At 36.4% G+C, this 20,553-nt stretch overlaps 1 protein-coding gene across 4 annotated transcripts in view; it reads right to left on the bottom strand.

The window, feature by feature from the left end:
* The window catches only part of ATP2B2 (ATPase plasma membrane Ca2+ transporting 2), a 180,197-nt gene that overhangs the window by 72,218 nt on the left and 87,426 nt on the right, over window positions 1-20,553 (bottom strand). Inside the window, exons 5-11 of one of the 4 annotated variants that reach the window (XM_026061168.1) lie at window positions 20,229-20,354; window positions 18,330-18,362; window positions 16,700-16,759; window positions 10,261-10,302; window positions 8,364-8,528; window positions 5,241-5,455; window positions 3,843-4,085 (exon numbers count right to left, since the gene is read on the bottom strand). In XM_026061168.1, the coding sequence (XP_025916953.1) occupies window positions 3,843-4,085; window positions 5,241-5,455; window positions 8,364-8,528; window positions 10,261-10,302; window positions 16,700-16,759; window positions 18,330-18,362; window positions 20,229-20,354 (884 nt within the window). Of the gene's footprint in view, window positions 1-3,842; window positions 4,086-5,240; window positions 5,456-8,363; window positions 8,529-10,260; window positions 10,303-16,699; window positions 16,760-18,329; window positions 18,363-18,701; window positions 18,717-20,228; window positions 20,355-20,553 lie in introns of all 4 variants that reach the window. The other 3 variants (XM_026061170.1, XM_026061169.1, XM_026061171.1) reach the window with 3 other exon arrangements.

The following is a 20,553-nucleotide window of genomic DNA, read 5'->3' as shown; positions in this document are numbered from 1 at the left end:
TTTTTTTTTTGCTTCATCTGCCCCTTTTTGCTTTGTCTCATAGAGCCCTTCCTGTTCAAAAAGCTTTACAAGGTGGACACATTCATTAGTAGGCTAACGTATTGACTAGCATATAGACTAATGTGTGTTTACTTCATTTCGAATTTTGGCAGAAGGGTGTGGAAGAGAGCGAATGTTTTGCACTTTTCTGTGAGATCTCTCTTTTTTTTCCTTTCCAGATCCTCAGTTCAAGTGCCCCTGCATTGTGCTCCGTACTGTGCAAATGCAGTAAATGATACTCCAGATCCTCAGAACTGAATAATCAAAATGGAAAACAGTCCTCCTGATGCAGATCCAGATATTCACCTAAGACAGGCACAGGTAGCTCTATTGCTCCCTAGGCTCCTATCAAGTACCAAATGAAATACCTGTGTTAGATCCTAACAGTAACTGGTACAGCTGAGTCCTTCAGTTGGTGCTGAAAATCACTCAAGTATGATCTCCTCTCAATAACAGCATATTATACCCATCCAGCAAGTACGTCATCTATGCCTCCTGACAGCTGTCCGGAGACTTGAAGAAATACTTTTCTGATTAAGACTGAATTATGCAAATAACCGTTCGATAGAAGAGGTCAGTCACTAGTTTTGCTATCTGGAGTTTCTATTTCATTATTGCTCCATGATATTCAACATCAAGGTACTTCCACCCCAAGTGCAATCAAAGTATTTGGAAAATGCAAATTCTGTTTTCAGAGTAAGAGGTGTTTTACAGTCCTCCTCAGCTACATGCAAAAGCGTATGCAGTGTAATTTTTACTTGTTTGGGAAAGCTATCTAAAATTTTAAGACTGGGGGGAAAAGGCTTTCTGTAGAACAGCTCCACAAACACAGCATAAAAGCAGCATTAAAGTTGCTCTGAAGCTAATGGAGTGCTAAATCAGCTCACCCAATGCTTCATCCTTGGAAAACATTACAAAGCGCTAGATTTAATGACTCTGTTGTTCAGCTGGAATAATTTGAGTTTAATTTCTCAGGGAAATTCATATTTTTATCCCAAGCAGTTATATTATTTTCTTTTTATATTTTTATCAATGGTTCAATTGCCCTTTAATCAAAAGATAATGCAAGAGGGAACATTTCTCATTCAGCAGAGCATCTTGACTAATTTTATGGTCCCATATGTGATCACTCTGAACATAAGTTCATACAAAGTGCAATTTGCAGTGTACGCATAACTAGATAACTAATAATAGAATATGTAAAATTCAATCTTTGTGACCTACCACTTATATGCCCTTGGGTTTGAGCTAACATTCACAATTTGATTAAATATTCTCTAAGAATGAGTGCACAAGAATGCCTTCACTGTTAGCAGCCAGAAAAATAATTCTGTACACTTCAACCAGGAAATAACTCCCTTATGCACTTTTTAGTGAATTCATTTATGATCTAGAATTAACGAGGGCTGTGGAACAATACCTTCTAACTTAAGACTGTTACAACGATAATCAATGAACAAAATTAACTCTTCTGATAAAGGTGGTATTTTTCTTCATAAGGTCCATATTGCAAGGCTTGACCTTATGATGCTGTTGTAACAGCTAAATAATCACCATTAATATTACACAGATCAGTTCAAACAGTTATGTTAAGCCTCCAGAACAAAGGTGATTTCCAGAGGATTTCACCAATTTATCAGTTTTACAGAGAACTAAAATAGAACTGAAATCGTGAAAGAGCGACTCTCTAACAGGCATGCATAATTCATTTCAATAAGAAGCAATGAGGTCGAACCACAGTAAAAAAAATCAAAATTGTACTGAGTCCAAAGCGAAATTTTTGAACTATTATTGCCCCAAAATTTTCCAGTCAAATGAATCTATCGCCCAAGAGAAAGAGGGAACATTAAACTTATCCAATACTACAGGTACATCTCTTCTGAAAGCGGTCTGATGTCCTCCCATGCCTTACTCAAAACCTAAAACTGTTCTGAGATTCTGGGAGGCTACGCTGCTACGGAAGTTGAACAGAAATGTTTTGTTAATGTGCTCAACCTCAAACATTCAAAACGAACAACAGTAAAATATAAAACAATTGAAGTGCAGTGGACATGGACTCTTGCTCTGCCAGTCACTCCCGGCTTAAACACCAACTAAGCGGCACGTCCTTTGTCACGTTGCGCCGCAGGAATAAGGAAAACCGTCAGCACTGGTGACATTCCCGCAAATCCCTCCGAAAGCCTAGCTCCACAGTGATGCCAAGGACCGATGCCTGTAACTAGCACCACCACTGTCATGGTTGTGCAAGCACAAATTTATACAGCTGTTATCCTGCATCCCACCTTGCCTGTTTTATCTCATTTTAATCTCAGCCTGTGTGTTGAGGCAGAGTCTGAGTCTACTTTGCTTCCTACAGGACTAAGTACCTAGCCCTCCTGAGGCTGCAATGATATGACAATAACATAAAAGATGTGATCCCGTCCCCAGCAGCAAGCAACTGCTGCACTGATCGATAAAAGCATGGCTTTTCCAGCAAGAGCAAAACATTCCGGCCATTATTTTTGTAAAAGCCACTGCCATAAAATATCCACACTGAGTTTACCCAACATTTACACTGAACTACCTGAGAAGAGAAGGTCCGTCCTTCATTCCAGCAAACCTGGCTGATTTTGACCTAGTCAGGCCACAGGAGAAAGGCAGATCAAGACCCAGGACTCGGCTGGGAACCAGCCTGCGGCTGGCAGGCAGCAGGAGGTGCCGGAGGCGGCGCGCGGCTCCCTGTTGCGCTCCGCGCAGAGAGCTGCCTCCGGAGGGCTCGGGCTCCCCGTGCTCGCGTTTCCAGGGCGCTCTGCATTAGAAGAGCAGAGCGGCTGCACCGCAGCACAGACAACACCTTGAAGGCCGCCTAAGTTGTGCCTTGGCTTCAGGTATTAACTCTGGCTAAACAACGTGACTATCCTCAAGAGCGTTCGTTTCCAAACGCCTTTGTCGCATTTAGCAAAGAACACTTGGCACATCTGTGCCAGGTTTCTCTAGAGTCTTCTTCCCAAAACTGCTTGCTACTGATATCCACATATCTACAGAGTTACAAAAATCATACTGAGAATAAAAAGAAATGAATGTGCTCATTAGTATTTCACCAACAGATTTTTGTGGTCGTGTTTTGAAAAACTGCTTTTAAAACAATGTAAAGTGCATGCATTGACCATGTTATGCAGCTCAGTATAAATCTATAAAAAGGACAATACATAGATTCATAAGCTAAAAATTGCATATGGTCCATGATATTAAGAATAAACTTGACCTTTCAAAGAACAAATCTATTGGAAATGCAAAAGTTTTGGGCCCTTTAATCAGCTCTGTATAGAAGAATCTAATGCCACAAGCAAACATGGCTTTCCCATTTTGTCCTCCTTTACAGAGGGAATAAAATACTTCTGGAGGTAATTCACTTGAACCTGGAATGAATAAAGACCATTAATCTCACTGATCCAACCAATCCAATTAGTCTTATTCAAGAACTAATTGCAGAGCCTTAGTCATGCAAAAATAATTTTGCACATATGAAGTCTCAGTGAAAACTAGTCGTGTGAGCAGTTACCTCTATGCAGACTGGACCATATCAATCTAACAATAGCAAGATCTTTTAAAATATAACGTGGCCTTGTACATATAAGAACATCTCTATTCTTAAAGAAACAAATAAAATATGTAACTTCTGTAGCATCTGCTCTCATTTTGAGGACCTCAGTGGTAATTAACAACTCATGAACAGCAACAGGACGTCACAGAATTAAAAAAAAAAAGAAAAAAGCACCTCCTTCTGCCATGTTTCATTTTATTGACAGAAAAAGCCTACTTACCAGAATTTTTGTAGTATAAGCACTGTTGATAGCAATTGCATTAACCAGCAAATCAAGGGTTTTGGCGGGGACAGAATCGGGGTCCGGGATCTCTTTGTAGTGGACATCGCCCACGTAGGCTTGCACGACTGTCATCCGATTGGTCGTCAGTGTCCCTGTTTTGTCGGAGCAGATGGCTGTAGCATTACCCATAGTTTCACAGGCGTCTAAGTGGCGGACCAGATTGTTATCTTTCATCATTTTCTGAGAAAAAGCAGAGGAGAAAACCTTCAAGATCTGCTTTGACAGATTTAAACATCAGTTAGCAAAAGCAAAAATGCTTATATTTAGCCTTGTTCATTATAATGTAATACTCACTAAGCCACAACTCTGATGCTCCAGGCCAATAATCAAACTCTAGTTACAGACAACCAAGTAGTGACCATCCCTGAAATAATTTTCCCTTTGATAAACTGATGCAGTTACTTTGTTTTTGCAGTATGTATGCATTTTAAGAAACAGCTAGAACGGCAAGGATTGGAACAATATCTTATACTCAAAGGGCACAATATCACCAGTCATAGGCAATGGAGTATTACAGTTTGCTGCATGTGTTGGGTGAAGAACATAAGAAGAATGGGAAAATATTTAAAAAGCAGCAGCAATTTTTATTAACAAAGTCACATACTTAACATCTGGTCTTTTGTTCTAATAGTAATGATGTTTGACTACATGTAAATCAAGCTATTCCTTCATGATACCCTTATTTTAATTTATTTACACGCTACATAAAAACAAACTTTTTATTTTAAGAAGCTCAGAGGAAAATTTTATAGAAGACGCATCTGACTAGATAACTAAATTATTCTGAGAAAACTGTTAGATAGATAAGGGAGTAACCTACAACTCCAGGATTTTAATCCTCTTTAATTTTTTAATTAAATTTGGCTACAAACAACTGTAACTTCATTTATGAAAAGCACCTAAAAGCTCTAGTGAAACTTTAATTGGTCTGGAATAAGTTCCTGAGGACTACAAATCCTCGTCAAAACTTTGTACTATTGCGCAAGCAAATTTTAAGATGAGAAGTTATTCTATATAAGAAGAATGTACCTATTCACTTAATAAAACCTGCTGAATACATTCCTGATAGCTGTGCAAACTAAGTACATATTTCTATCTTTTGATATGTCTGCATTGTGTAGTTTTAAAGATATGCATTAACATGCATATGTATTGAGCATTTCGGTTAGAAATACTCTCAATATCAAGCAAAGTTGTACATTAGAGTTTCACTAACTTTTTGATCACATTGATTTACAGGCCAACTTTCCTGAAACCCGATAAAATCTGAAGGAGTTATTAACAAACTCAACTGAAAAGGATTTTTCACTGATGATTACTTTTAATGTTACTTACCTTTACAGAATAAGCAAGAGAAATAGTGACGGCAAGTGGAAGTCCCTCAGGAACAGCAACCACAAGCACCGTAACACCAATAATGAAGAATTTAACAAAATACTGAACATAGACAGGCGTGCACTCAGGCAACCATTGTTTCTTGTTGACCACAAAGGTGTCAATGGCAAAATACAGTACCAAAATGATTACAGTGATGGCAGACATCACCAAACCTGAAAATAGAAATAATCAATTACTATGAAGCAAAACACAAACAACTAAAAGCACATGCAATTTGAAAGCTACACTTGAATTTGATATGAAGTTATTTTCCTAGTCTATATGAAATTGTTCATTACCACCACTACCAATAATGATGAATTCTATAATGTAGAAAAAGCATATTACTATAAATACACTTAAAACAAACATACATTCAAATGAAAAAGTCCAATGAATAAGAGAGCACTGAATTCTGCAGGACACCTGCATGGTACTGCATTAATTTTTAAGCACTGCCTTATTGCCTTTTTAAAAATTTTCACTCATTCTAGTTTAATACAAGTTTTTCAAGCTTAGTGCAGTACTTTGCCTAATACAACATTTATCTATCCTTTTATTATCTGCCTTTTACAAATTACTAGTCTCTACATATTTAAACACCAAGTTATTTCTTCATCTTTCTTTTTAAATAAGCTTTTCTTAACAGGCTCGAAAAAAAGAATCTCCTGTAGCTAATCTTCCTATGTAAAATATTTTAGAAAAGCCCTACCGAGGAATCTGGTTGTATACAGTGATAAGGCAATATTGCAGAATTTGCCCACAAAACAGTTATTTAATTTTTATTCCTGACAATTTGATAAATGCTCGTGTTTTCAAGCTTTCCCTTTTCAAAGGGAAAGTATGCAAACAGTGCACGTTTTTATGATGAGTGGCCCAAGAGAGGTACAACACTGACAGTATTACGGAAGAGAGACTAATAAATGTTTCACAGAATTCAGAAAAGATCCAGGGCACGAAACATGCTTTTTCAATGACACAGACTTTGCCAAGATAACGTTCTCCCTCCAGAATTTTGTTTCTGGGTTCAAGTGACGAATAGTGGTTTCCATTAGAACATATATTTTGCCTTGCTGTGATTACTTACTGTTCTTTGGCAGGCTTCTATGAAAAGGTTAAGCCTGCGTTTCAGAATAAATTCATTTTTCTCTAATGAGATCATCCAATAGAAGAGGGATGCTGTGAATTTCGTGTCTGGGCTGAAGTTTAAAAAAAATTGGTAAACTGAAGGATGCTAAGGTTGGCTGGAATGGGATGAGTCAGGGAGACCAGTAAATGCAAGAGGATATAGGAAAATCCACTGAAATTTTACACAGGTGAATCTTCATCGCAACACAGATATCCCCATACATTCACCAATGACAAAGTAAAACCAAATGAGGCAGCAATCTATTATTTTAATTAATATTTCTTGGCAGAGTATGGTTAGAAGGCAGCCACATGCCTTCCATAATATCAATGGACATAACAGTGAGCAGGCAATGTAAAAGTGTACTTAATCTGAGAAATTAATGATGGTGAGAAATGAAGTATTTTTATGTCCATGCATACTGTTGTACAGAAAGTAACAAAAAAGAAGCTTGAGGAATATGAAACCGGGCAAAGCATGAAATTGGACAGTAAAGAAATGATAAGCATAGATTCTGAGCGTCATACACCATTCAGGCAAAAAGAAATGGCATCATGGGATTATGTGACCAACTGAGTCCAATCAACTAAAAAGGAAAGAGAAGGAATAGTAGGGGTAAAAATAAGTCTGATAAAAAAAGATAAAGGAGATCAATGGGTGTAAAGTTAGGAATCTGTTGTAGGGCCCCAACCAAGGATCTGGATAGGGATTAAGATCTCTTTAATACTATTAGAAAAATGAAATTAAAGATTACATTGTTACAAAAGATCTTAACTTTCTACCTATATGTTGAAGAACAAGGGCAACTGATAATGGTAGGGAACAGATGTTACTGGATACAATAGCCAACAGACTATTTATTAATAGCCAGTAAATAACATGATGTAATGCTTTTTGGTCCTATTTTTGGTAAGTAGCAAATACAGATTAGTGGGTTGTATGATCTAACTGGGGTTAATAAACTACAACTGAGTGACCGATAAAGTTTAAATGAAAATGGGGGATAAAGCATTGTATTTCTGTGACTGAAATATTTAAGAGATACTTTGATTTCTCCTCCATATTCATTCTTAGTCACACTTTCAGAAAGCTACTCTTTGAAAAACTAGACAAAATGTTTATTCAGATTGGGTGGACTGAACAGATCTAGTATTCAGAGTTTACCATATGATAACTAACTGGAATTTTTACCCTGAGAAAAAAATGTTCAGGGATAAACATCTCATTGGGTGAATTACAAACATATAGAAGATTAAAAGTAATTAAGATGACAATACGGAATGGGAAAAAGAAACCCAAACAAAATCAGATCACCAAGTAAGTGATCTTGATTTTGAAATCAAGTACAGGTGATATAACCAACCTGGAAGTTATTCAAATCCATACCAAGAGATACTGCTGAAACTCAGATGAAGGGTGCTTTCAAGGTCCCTCTTGGTTCTAGTCAAACTTTACACAGTCCCATCATGCATCATAGATTTAACTACTCTTTTTTTTTTCATTTTTAAATTAAGTTACAAGTTGAAGGGTGTCATATTTGGATAGAAGGCATGAACATGGTGATTAAAGAAAGAATAGCAGGATTTGAGAATCCATAAAAGGACAACACTATGTGAGTGACACTTTGAGAAGATATTGAAGTTTCTGGATGTGTGTACTAAGTTCTAAGGGGAGAAAAAATTAAATATCATGTAATTACTATACTTGGGAATATCAACTCTGAGAAGTTACATTTCATTTTGATTCCAACATTCATTACAATCAAAGTTTCTCCAAGCTGAGTTTTAGAAGATAAAAGACCTTCAGTACCACGTACTATCTTCAGAACAGTACTATGATGACCTATTTCTAAACATTCTTGTAATAAAGCACTTTTTTTTCAGAATTATTTGTTTTAGAACTGTTTGCTCCTAGTGTAACATATTGCTCTCTGGACAGTTATCCAGCCGTACCTGCTTTGCCTATCTGGACTGCCAGCTTGGTCAGCTTTCCCTGGAGGACAGATTTCTCCTTCTTGTGCATGTTGGCTTTCTTCTTGTCCTTGTCATCTCCCTCTCCCCCTTCCGCGCTCTTCAGCGGCTGCATCTCCATGGCAGCAGCCCCATCCTGCTGCTTGGCTAAGAATGCAGAACAAAAGCGTTACTCCAAAACTCATCCTCGTTCTTCTTCTCCCAGCGTTCATACTTACCGTGTTCGGCTAGCAACACCCATTCGAGGGCTGCTTGCAACACAGATGAGGGTAGCTACGCACAGAATCACGCGTCGCTCCCACCATGGACAGACGCCCACGTGGGGCCCCGTGGGGTTCAAATCTACGTGTGCACCCTACGTGCGGGGGCACATAACGTGCCTTTCGCCAAGTGCCACGTAAACTTGTTAATTCTTTTTTTTTACTACCAATGGCTTTCTGTAGTATACATATACACATATATATCACCTTTAATGTCTGGCAAATTACTTAACAAGTAGCAGTACATTAGTACTGCGGGATTTTCTAGACTAGCAGCTCTAAAAATTTTCAGCAAATTTAATGTCTGTATCTCCCTAAATTTTGGTATTTCTCATAGAATGCACCCTTAAAATAACATTTTTATTGAAACCATTTTAAAGGCAATGTGGTTCAACAGATGAACCATGCACCACTTCTCTTGACCTCATGGGACCTCCGTGACCAGAGGACCACACTTTGAGAACCACTCTTCCGGACAATACCAGACCTGAAATGCTTTCGCAGCATTCAGTGCTCAAGTAAATTAACCATCAGGTCAGATGAAGATACCATCGCTCTCCATAAAAAACAAACGTAATTTAAAGGTTAAACCATCCTTTCCTGCAAGAATGCTTTCATATGAGGAAAGTTTATTTTAGTATCAAAGAGAAAAATATCTTTTTTTTAAAAGCAATGACATTCCAGTGTATATATGTGTATGTGTCTGTTTTGTATAGAACAGAGACAAATTAAACAGAATGAAATGAAACAGATCTGCTCAGTTTTCACATTCATGAACAGTTTTTATAAAGCTATGCTTATTTAATCTGGAAATCAAATTGGTCTGCCTAACCTTAAAACTTATTCACATAGTATCCTTTTATTTAATAGTTCTGTACCATAAACAACTGAGTTTATCTGAGTTTATCAGTTTCTGATCCATCACCTGCAAAATCTTTAAAATTATCTGAGAAGAGAGAAAGTTATAGTTTATTAATTTACTTATTTGACACAGTCTAAAAAAATCACAATAGCTGGTGCATCACATAACGAAAAGGGAATCAAGACTCACTTCAGAGGAAGTGAAATAGTTATTTCAATTTCTTCCTGAGATTATACATTAAATAAGAAATACCTAACATTGTTTAATCTTCCTATTATTCATCCTTATAATATGCTTTTCAATTGCTAAATAACCTCTTTGCATTAAAAATTCCTTTTGTTATTGCTTTATCTTCTGCAAATAAAAATATTTCTATACAATGCCATTAAATGCCATAGATGACACGACATATCAAAAATGGGACTGGAAGTTCACTAACAATACACAGCATATGCACAATCCATAGCAACTTGCACAAGAAAAATGAATTCAAAATGAGCTGCATGACATGAAAGCCTCATCTACAAATGGCTTATCTGAAACATTGATCTTTTCCTCTCCTAAAATTCTTACAGCTTAGAATTCTATAAATTACAATTTCTTTCTTAGAGCTTTTTTTTTTTTAACATTCTGTTTGAACAATAGAGACATTTTGACACATAGGCAAAAATCACAAATTGTCATTTTATTTTTTAACAGAATCTAGCTACATGCTAAAAATAAAATCCACAACCTGCTTAATATGAAAGAAGATTACCTTTGTTCTGGCTGTTCTCCATATTCCCATCCTGCATTTTGCCTATATGATGGAAAATTTCAACAGACAACAGACAGTAAACAGTCATCACCCAAGACAGAACATGACAATGGAAATTTAAATAAAAAGGGCAGACAAAAGTAATGAGCATGTTACAGATATTTATTTATGACCAGTAGCCATTGTTACCATATATTTACTCAGAAGTGTGGACAACTTAGTCAGACACATTCAAGAAACTGCAGTCAAGCTCAGTGTTTTAACAGGTAAAATACTAAATAATGGTGCATATTTTTGAGTAAATTGCATAAGTTAAGAGGGTGAAGCTAAAAAAAAAAAAAAAATCCAGTAAAGTAGAATTTGAACAATAATCCTGAACTGAAATTTCAGGCAACTAGGATTTAATAAAACACCAGTATAGAGCATGACTTTCTTAATGCATTCCCGAATTAAATTTATTTTAGTAAAATAAGACAAAATATAAATAATAATATACATAAATGTAATAAAATAAAACTATAAGTCAGACATGATTTTAAAATTACGTCTTCCAATTATATAAAGGTTATATTATTTAGCAAGTTACTGCTGTAAATAGGAGTGCTGAGTGTTCATTCTATATTCAGATTTCTCCTAAAGATTTGCCATGTGCATCTGTAATTTTAAATTTACTATTTTAGCTACATTTAGTCTTACCCTATCAAACTCATTATTTGATTTTTTTTAAACTGATAATATAAAATTTGAAAGTGTGTATGATATGGAAATGGCAAAATACTAAGTAGAGTGTAAAAAACTTTGGTATTCAGAATAACTAATAAAGCATTTCAACTGTATTCAAAACTTGGAGGTGAGACGCCTTGCGAATCTCTTACCGTGGTATAAGCATTTATCTTACGGAAAAGAACATTTGAATTTTATAAGCATTGTATGCACAGTGGCAGGCATTCTCTTTCAGTGGTTGTTTCTAACGCCCAAAAGAAAAATTATGCTAAGAAAAATGAATGGTTAAAATATTTTTACAGGATTTTTGACACATACTAATAAGAAATGTATCATTAGGTTTTATAAAAAAAGACAGCAGTTAAGTCCTGCTCTTTAGGCTTCCTATGATAGTACAGCTGGTGCTGACACGCACAACAAAAAACCAGAAATCATGCTTCAACAGAGGTGTTAATTTTTCACTCTATGCCATGAATACATAGAAGCAAACCTGAAAGGCTAAGATCTACTTCCTAGCTGTTTGTATTTTCTGTAATTTGGAGATCACTAAATATTTAGTTCTTTTTAACAGAACAAAAATGGCCAAATTAGTTGTAAGTGCATCACCAGTTCATTTCATCCCATACCAACAGGCTACAGCCGCTGAGAAATTCAGAAGCGCACAACTGCGGTAAGGGAAAGGATGTTTTGCTACATATTGATGATCTCAGTATTCAGAAGGATTATTAAAGTACGCTGAAGTAAACCATTTGGCATCAACTGCTTGTCTATATTTTTAACCCTACTCCCACTTTGGATATCATGTGATTGTAAAAAAGGGGATATTTATCTTCCAAAGGCTTATGTTTTTCCATGAGACATGCATCTACCAACCTGAACAAAAACAAGTTCATTTTCACAGTGAAATTTGCTCAAAAATTTTTATTTAATCTAAAAATTATGGTAACAAAACAGTTCATAGTTGAACTTGATATCTGCTTAATGGCTATTTTTCTTAGAATGGCTTTTAATATAGTTAGTGGAGGAAATAAAACATTTCTAGCGATTCTGATTTCTAGCTAAAGGAGAAAGCCTTCTTTAAGAGACTGAACATACTAATTTAGAGCAGATGTAGTCTGTTCCTTTTTCAGAATACAATTCAAAACCTTAAAACAGTAAAACTAAAGATTCTTCAACAAAAGAACACTTTACATTTTTCATAACTGGTGAAAACAAAATACACTGTTCTGTGCAAGACAAAATACCTTATCTAACTATATATCTATATATCTGCTGTGTAATAGGAGCATAATAATTGTCATAATGAGTTACACTAATTCATCTACCTTTGCTACATAAAAATAACCAGCATGTGAATGGACAATCACTATTAACAACAATATAAATATACTTATTTGAGAAATATTTTCTTAACCTCAGTAGCTACTGTATTTAGGTTAATGTTTCAGGGTATGGGGGTGTTCATCACACTATGTATAATCCAGTTACTTACACAGAGTAATACAGCATAGACAATTATGACAAAGAAAAGAATAATGTAAAGGGAGGTAAAAGATTTTACTCTTTTTAAAGGAATTATTAAATGTTAATATTAATTATTATTAAAATTTAATATTAATTTTAATATAGAATTATTCAATAATATAAGCTATTTTTACATAACTTTTGCAAACTTCTTTTTTGGAAATAACCAAGTAAAAGGGACAGTTTGGGGGCTTGAAATCTGGGGGAATTCACCTAAATTTATTTCTTCCACTTTTCTAAGCAAGGATAAAAGTTGGGAGGTTTAGAAAAGAATATAGAGGCTCATGAGATGGCTGGTACTCTGTAGTGGCTTTGTAAGTTTTGAGGTACGAATTTGAAGACAAAATGTTTTGCATGTTGCCTCTACTTAACTAAAATGTATGTATCTTTGCTTGGAACATAGCCAGGGCACCACTACTGCCAGAGCTCCTACCACAAAACCAGCTATTACTTCAAAAAAGCTTCACAAGAGAGACTCCCCTTCCCCCCCAACCCTTTCGAGGAGGCCAGGAGACACGATAACCAAACCCGGGGGCGGGCGCGAAGAGCCCTCTGCTCGCTGGAGGAACTGCTGGCAACCGGCCTTTGTCACAAAGCCTAAACCAGGCGCGTTCCGCTGCGCCTCACACAGCTAAAGCACCCTGGAGCTTTTCCCGAACGCCTCGCCTCGCGGTGGAAACGAGCTGAAGCTGTCTCCAGGCCAGGGCAGCTGCATCTACAGCTAGTAAGCGCAGAAGCACGCGGCAAATCTGTGCACGGGGGGGGAAAGCGGCACCAAACATATCTGAAGCGAACCGCGAGGAATTCGCTCGTGCAGCGTGCTCTCAGATGCAACGCCGTAGTCAAACCCAGGTTAACGACAAACGAATAAATCCGATTCCTCCGCATCAAATCGGAAGTTTTCCATAGTTCTTCTAGACATTCACTGAATCACCTACAACTCCGGAAATATATTAAAATATACTAAAACTGCAAACTGCTTCCTAGGAATTGAACACTAACTTATATATGCCAAAACTGACAGAGTTAACAGTAGATCTAAAATATTTTAACTCTCAGTCTAGTATGGTATTTCCACATGAGAAATACACCTCCCCCCCCCCAACCCCCCCAAATCCCAAGGAAATCCTGATTTAGGAAAAAGGCCGGGCTCTGCTGGACAATGAGAATCCAGCCACTCATAAACCTGTTCTCCAAGGAAATCAAAATTAGGGTAAATGTGCTTCCCAAACGTGCAGCGACTGCTGCTGCCCATATTCTCTTTAAAATAATTTACCTTTTCTAAAAGCATTACTTTAGGATAAAAGGGTTCTTCGTGAATTACTACCTTTCTGCAAAATTTTCTGCTTTAATCCCAGGCTGAACTTGTAAGCTTTTAAAAACTGGACACATCAATTGTCTATATTTTTGAATGAAGAGAAACACCAAAGTATTATCTATTTCCAGCTATTAACTACTAGAACCCAACCAACCTTTTCAAAGCTCCTTCTTACACAACAGGTCACAAGCAATAAGGTATGTCGCAAACCTATATGACTATATCACTCTTGAAAATAAAAGATATTTTTGTCAGCTGTATTCTCGTAGCTGAGAAGTGAGTAATAATTTGTCTGCAATTATAATGTGTTGATTTTCAACTAACAATAGCATTTCCTGTGCTAAGTACACATCGAAGCATATAGTAATTTCTCTTATTTTAAGGTACTTTCTCCTGAGAGGAATTACACATTATGCTTGTTTTCAGTCACATCTTAGGGAAAATCCTCATACATGAATGAAAAATATCATTTCATCCAGACTGAAAAAATAAGAACCACAAGAACTTGATTTTCTTGCTTTAGAACTTAATTTTTTCCTTCCTTTGTCCCCTCAACCCCCCAAAATATAGCTATATTTAAGTAGCTACATCATCACTGCTGACTAGAAAAAACGCATAATACAAACAGAAACCAGACTCTGGCAATTTCCCAGACAATTTCAGAGCGCTCAGATCTAGCTTCACTTGCCAGGTCCTGGTTCACCTCTGAACACACTATCAGATAAGTGGAATTGTAGAAAGTATTTCCCATTCATGTTGGTCAAAGATATGCAGAATTAATTCAACTGCCTCATCTCAGAAGAGAAGTTAAAAGCAAAACACACATTTAGTGGCACTACAATTGCCTTCCACACTTTGGGCACTAAGCAGAACAGAGTATATATGTCTCGTTCACTATAACTCTGAGATAAATGGGGACAGTAACTACTGTTTATGACGGGACAGAAGAAAATGGAAAAAGCACATACTTCCTCGATATAAAACCTTGATTTAATATCCCTTGGAACTCCACTTCCATATCAAGTTCAAGCAGTAAGACCAAATGGAGCAGACATTTACCAGACAACTAAAAACTACTAACAGAGCGACTAGGCAAGAATTACTTAGGACTCATCTCGGCGCCGTGCTGAGCAATGGTTCTGATCCAACAAAGCACTTGAGCAGATGCTTTAACTTAGTACTCAGCACCTTGCACAACGGAGACTTCATGAAATACCTCAGTCTCCTGTGGGACTGTAGAAGGCTATCTGGTACGACTGTCGCGTATGCATATGTTTGTATTAAAAAACAAGGGAGTAGAACTACAAAGCATAAGGAAGGGAGAAGGAAATAGTCCTCATTAATTTCATGGCTGTTGGTCTCTAAGGAATCTGAAGTAGTGGTGCTGCAACCAGGATGATCTAGGGATAAGAGAAAGACAGGGCTTGTAGGAAGGATTAATATCTTTTCCTAACTTTCTGGCATGTCTGGAAAAGGAGAAATTTTGCAGTCCTCCTTCATGTCCATCAAGATTTGATGACACTGTAAAGGTCTGTGTGCAGGACCTGGTGTTTTCAAGAACTTGTCTACCAAACTTATCCAGTCTTGATTATGAAATTTTGTGCCCCAGGATAACTTTTTTTTCTTCCTGTTTCAGCCAGTTTGGTTAAAAAAACCCAACAACAACAAAAAAACATTCCTTTGCTTTACTAAAAAATCTGCCACGCAGTGAGGTGCATGGATTGGCAATGCTAATTTTCCAGCAAACTTATAATGTACAGAAGAAAAGTTTTAAACCTGGTTGTTTTTCTTTCAAACCATAATTCAGTTATTTAAAAATAAGCTCAAAGGTTTTCCTATGTCATTGTTTCAAATAAGGTACCACACTTGTAAATCTTAGCATTTGCTTACTGCTTGTTATTGCTATGTCAGAACCTGTAGTTTTACATGCATAACACAACAACTGCTGACCTGCATGGAAGAAGATTCTACCACCAACATAATGAAAAATAGAATTACTTCTGTCAGTGTCACTGGTGCTGTACAAAAGGGAAAGGTTTCTATGGCAGATAAAAACTAATGTATTTGATTATCAAAAAAAAATACAGCTGTTCTAATGCCTGGGCTAACAGCAATCCATTCCATTTAAAACTGGAATTAGACTATCAGAAGAGATACTGAAATATTAGCATGCTAAGAAGTGGGGTCAAGAAGCTGTATGAAGAGTCAAAATGGACTAGAGTATTTTCCTTTTTCTTTCTTTTTTTTTTTTTGGAAATGCTACAGCTCATGAGACGATCACTATCTAAGGGTGCGCACAAGAATCCACAAACTTCACTTTTCAGTCTCTTAACAAAAAGGTGCTCAAAGTAGCAAAAGTTATTCCTAAAGCATTTCACGGTGAAACTGAGGCAGATTCCTGACCCCAGCACTATTTCTCAAAAGTACATGAAGACTATATGAATACTTATGAGAGCGCCACATTAGAAGAAAAGAAGATATAATCCTTTTATTACAGCGTTCTTCAAATCTATGCTGATAAACACGTAAAGAAGTGTTTTACACCAAAACTTTATGTAACAGCAACTCAGAAGTTTTGAAAACACTCTTACTTATTTAACTGTTCCTTTTAACTGTAATTTTTATTAATGGCAAATAGATCATAGTTCCTACTAGTTCCTCTCCCAGGCTTAATTCCTCGTCAATAAAGTAAATAAGTTGCAGCATCTTTGTGGCATCTCTTATAAGCTACTGTACAGTTTATGGAATAGGAGCTCTCAGAAGGGTAAACACATGCACATACATCATCTGTGCCGTTCATAAGAGGAAGAAGGAATCTTACACAGTCAGGAGAGAAATCCATCAAACAAAACAAGCTAGGTGTTCTTGACGTACCATTGACTAAGCTGGCATTTGCATTATCAGTGGCATTTGCACCTGCTGCACCATCTGTAGCTGAAGGAGGGTGGGAGGAGGGATGGGAAGAATCTACTGAGTAATAATGGATAAAAAACAATAAATAATAATAATAATAATATGAACAAATTCACATGACAAAAACAAAAACATTTATGGAATACTATGGCTTTGTCTTCTCCAAAATAGATTTGTTTTAAATTAATCAACATAACTTTCAGAAACAAAATGTCATTACAAGGTGTTACAAAGTAAGGCAAGAACTCATACATGGAATAAAAATAAATCAATAAATAAATAAACATGAAAGACATTTAACAAAGTTAACAGAGTTGGTGAGAATTGACTGTACACAGCACTATGTACATTCCTTTGCTCCTTTATGCTGATTTTAGTTGCTTTAATTGAAAGAGTTAGGCAAATATTAAAATGGTTGAAATTTCCCTTGAGTAAATGCATTTATGGAGCGTGTCAGTAATTTTAAAATATGCAGCATACTAAATGGCATATGCAACATTACATATTTTATATTTTATGTAATGTTGCATATTACCATTTATTATTGCCGTCACACCTCAGTCTAAAATGGGCTCAGTATGTGTCCTGCAATAGCCTAATATGCACATTGATTTAAATAGAAACAGTAAATTCTTCAGTATCCTATGTTGAAATTTGAGGAAACAGAAGAAATACAGAATCTTAGCAAATTTAGTCTTGTGGAGAAAAATGAGTTATTTAGAGTCTGAATTAGAGACTTTGTGCAATTGCCTATATTTTGTGATACAATGAAAAAATAACAGAAAATGTAATTCTCTTTTTGTTTTCAGCAATTATCCCTGTATTAAAGGTCAAGCAAATATTTCTTCCCTGACGGGAAGATGGAAAACTCTTCAAAGGTTTTTTATTGTTTTAACTTTATTTTTTATGCTAAAGTACAGAAAATTAATCTCTACAAATACTAGATAAAATGAGTTTTACCCTGTTTCTCTTGGTTGATTGTGCACTGCAGAGCACAGAAGTCTGATAACGAAGTCTGAGACTCATGAACTTCCTTGCTACTTGACCCACAGAGACTGTTTCACACTGTACTGGTTTGTTATTCCAGAAAAAGGGTCATGTTTTGTTTACAAATGGTAAATTGGGAGAAGAAGATAAACTGTACAAAATTAAAAAATGCACCTTATATAAGTGCATTTATGAAAATTTCAATTGCAAATTTGATTACTGCAATAGTAATAAGTTATGCTGTTGTAGTTACTCATGCTTATTTTCATTCCAGTTGGATACCCATACTAACCAGCACAGCATGAACTGCTAATAGCAAATAGCGCATTTCAATATTTAAGAGTATAATTTACTTCTGGAGAATAACTGAGCATTCAAGCTTAACATTAAGCTTTGCAACAGCAATAATGCATAAACACTTAAATGTTTGCCGAGAACAAACATGCAAGTGTCTTGAATCCTGTCAATTTGAAATTATCCTTTAATTTAACTGCACGAATTCAAAGACAATTATATTAATCATTAGTTCCACCCTGATTTGCACCACAGCTTGCTAGCGCAATGCCTTAGCCTTTCATTTGATCTGCCAGAATTCTTACTCTACCTGGAAGCTGATGTCCATCCTCCTGTTTCATACCTGTATGACGATTTTTACAAAACGTTAATGAGCGATAAAGGCATACGCCCCCCAAGACTGACACACAAACACTGGCGCTTGGTAGGGTTTGAGAGGATTGCAGGCTGCTATAGGAGAGCACACTGCAGGAGTTTGGGCCAGCTCTGCCCGGGCACTCTTCTGCGCTAGCACAAGGCAGCTAGAAACACTAGAAGATTTTAAAGAATTTGCTCGGTGTTGTAGCTATATCCAATCAGATTTAGTGTCTGCTATACAAAATTCTTACACACCTTTAAGGAACGTCCGTCTCTGGCTATTAATTTATGAATATAGCGCACTCCGTTACCCTGCTACCTCAGCTTTGTTTTTCCCTGTCTTTCAAGGCTATCCACAAGGAAGCACGAGAGAATTACCAGTGTCCTGAGCAAAACAAAATACAGAGAAGGGCAAGCCACGTGAGCGCAGGACCTTACGGCAGAGAGCTGCTACTTGCAAGCAGATGCCGAAGTTTCTACTTCCCTCCTACAGTGTCCTCGCACAGTGCCAAGAGAGACGCTGCCGGCTCTCGAGAGGGCACGGCGCAGCAGTGCCTCTTTCAGCGACAGCAAGGTTAGACCCTAAGACATGGTTCAAACTAGTCTGACATGAAAGATGTTTTACCTTGGGAAGTCTCAGTCTTTCTCTCTCTAATGCTCCTAGAACTTATCATGCCTAGCAGGTATTGTACATTTCTGTGCAGAAATGAAATGGTAAACATTTCGTAAAATCATTCATCACGGAAACAGGGATTTTTCTCATAGAAACACAGAGTCAAGTGCAACCACTTAAACTTTGTTTTGATAAACAGTTAAGGGGCATACGTTAATAAATGGAAATTTTAGGTCATGAAAACCTTTTGAATCCAGCCTCCCCATCTGCAACTTCAAATAAAAAGAATGAAAAAGACAAATAAATGGAATTACACTGTCTGATAGATAGTAAAATCTTCAGTAAAGCTATACTTACTCTTTTTATTAATAGCAAAAGCCATTAAAAAGAGTGGGAATGTCTAAAAAATTATGTTAATTTGTCCTTAAATATGACTGAAGGATAAATATTCTTAGAACAAACCTTCTTACTGAGAGGAAACATTTTGAAAGTAGACTTGAACAAATTACAAAAAGACTGTGTGAACAAAAACTAGGAAGGACACACATTAAAGCACATTTCTGCTTAGTGTGCAACCCATAAATTAGCAAATGCTGACAACATCACTCTATGACGAGGTGAAAGGCTAGAGAGACTTCTTAATTTCATTAACCGATAGCTGATATCAAAGTTAAACAGTCTGTTACCATTTCTTGCTACTTACTTTATTTTCTTTTACTAGTCTTAGTCTGACCTCTCCACCTGAAGAAATTAAAATGCCTTTACATATATTCTGTTCTTATAACGTCTGTCACTGACATTAAATGATTTAGTTTTAAAAAAACCAAAAAGCTTATCCTCAATTTATTTTTGAAGTTCAAAGAAAGATGTTATTTCTATGGCTGAGTTTCAGAAAAAGATATTACATAGATGTAAATGCACGAGAGCAAAACTTTAGCAAATTCTAGGTGACTGTGGATTTATGTAAAAGACATGGCAACAGGCATACACCCAGGTATTCCCATGCATTTGGTTATGTACTGAGAGTCTGCAACTTCACACTGGAAAAACTTCTTGTTATCCAATGTATATTATTGGTTAACAGATTTTGCTTTTTCCTGTGTGACGTGTAATGACAAAAACGTATACAAAAAAGAAAGTTTTTAGAATCGTATTTATTTGCAAAGAATTGGGGAGAGCTTTGGCTATACGAAGGCCAAGAGCTTGCCTGGGAGCATCCGTATGTGTTATGAAATTTACCTTTCTTATCTTTCTTTTCTTCTTCTTCTCCTCCAGCACCTAACAGAGTAAAGATGATGCCTGTCTGAGAATTCACACCCACAGCAGTTACCAGCATTCGTCCAGAGCCTTCCATGACATGAGTACCTGAAAATACGCAATATAAGTTATATATATTTTGCTAATAAATTAAAAAGCATAACCATTAAAATATTTTATGCAAGACTTAAAATAAAGCTAAGAGAGATTTCTTGCATAGTAAAAAATAATCCCTCTTGTTGATCATCATTCTCAGATGAGAATGGATGCTTGATTCCAAATCTTAGGATGTATTAACCACAAAACA

This window comes from Apteryx rowi, unplaced genomic scaffold (assembly GCF_003343035.1).
Source record: "Apteryx rowi isolate R43461 unplaced genomic scaffold, aptRow1 scaffold_177, whole genome shotgun sequence".
NCBI lineage: Eukaryota > Metazoa > Chordata > Aves > Apterygiformes > Apterygidae > Apteryx > Apteryx rowi.
This window is presented reverse-complemented; position numbering and strand designations above follow the sequence as displayed.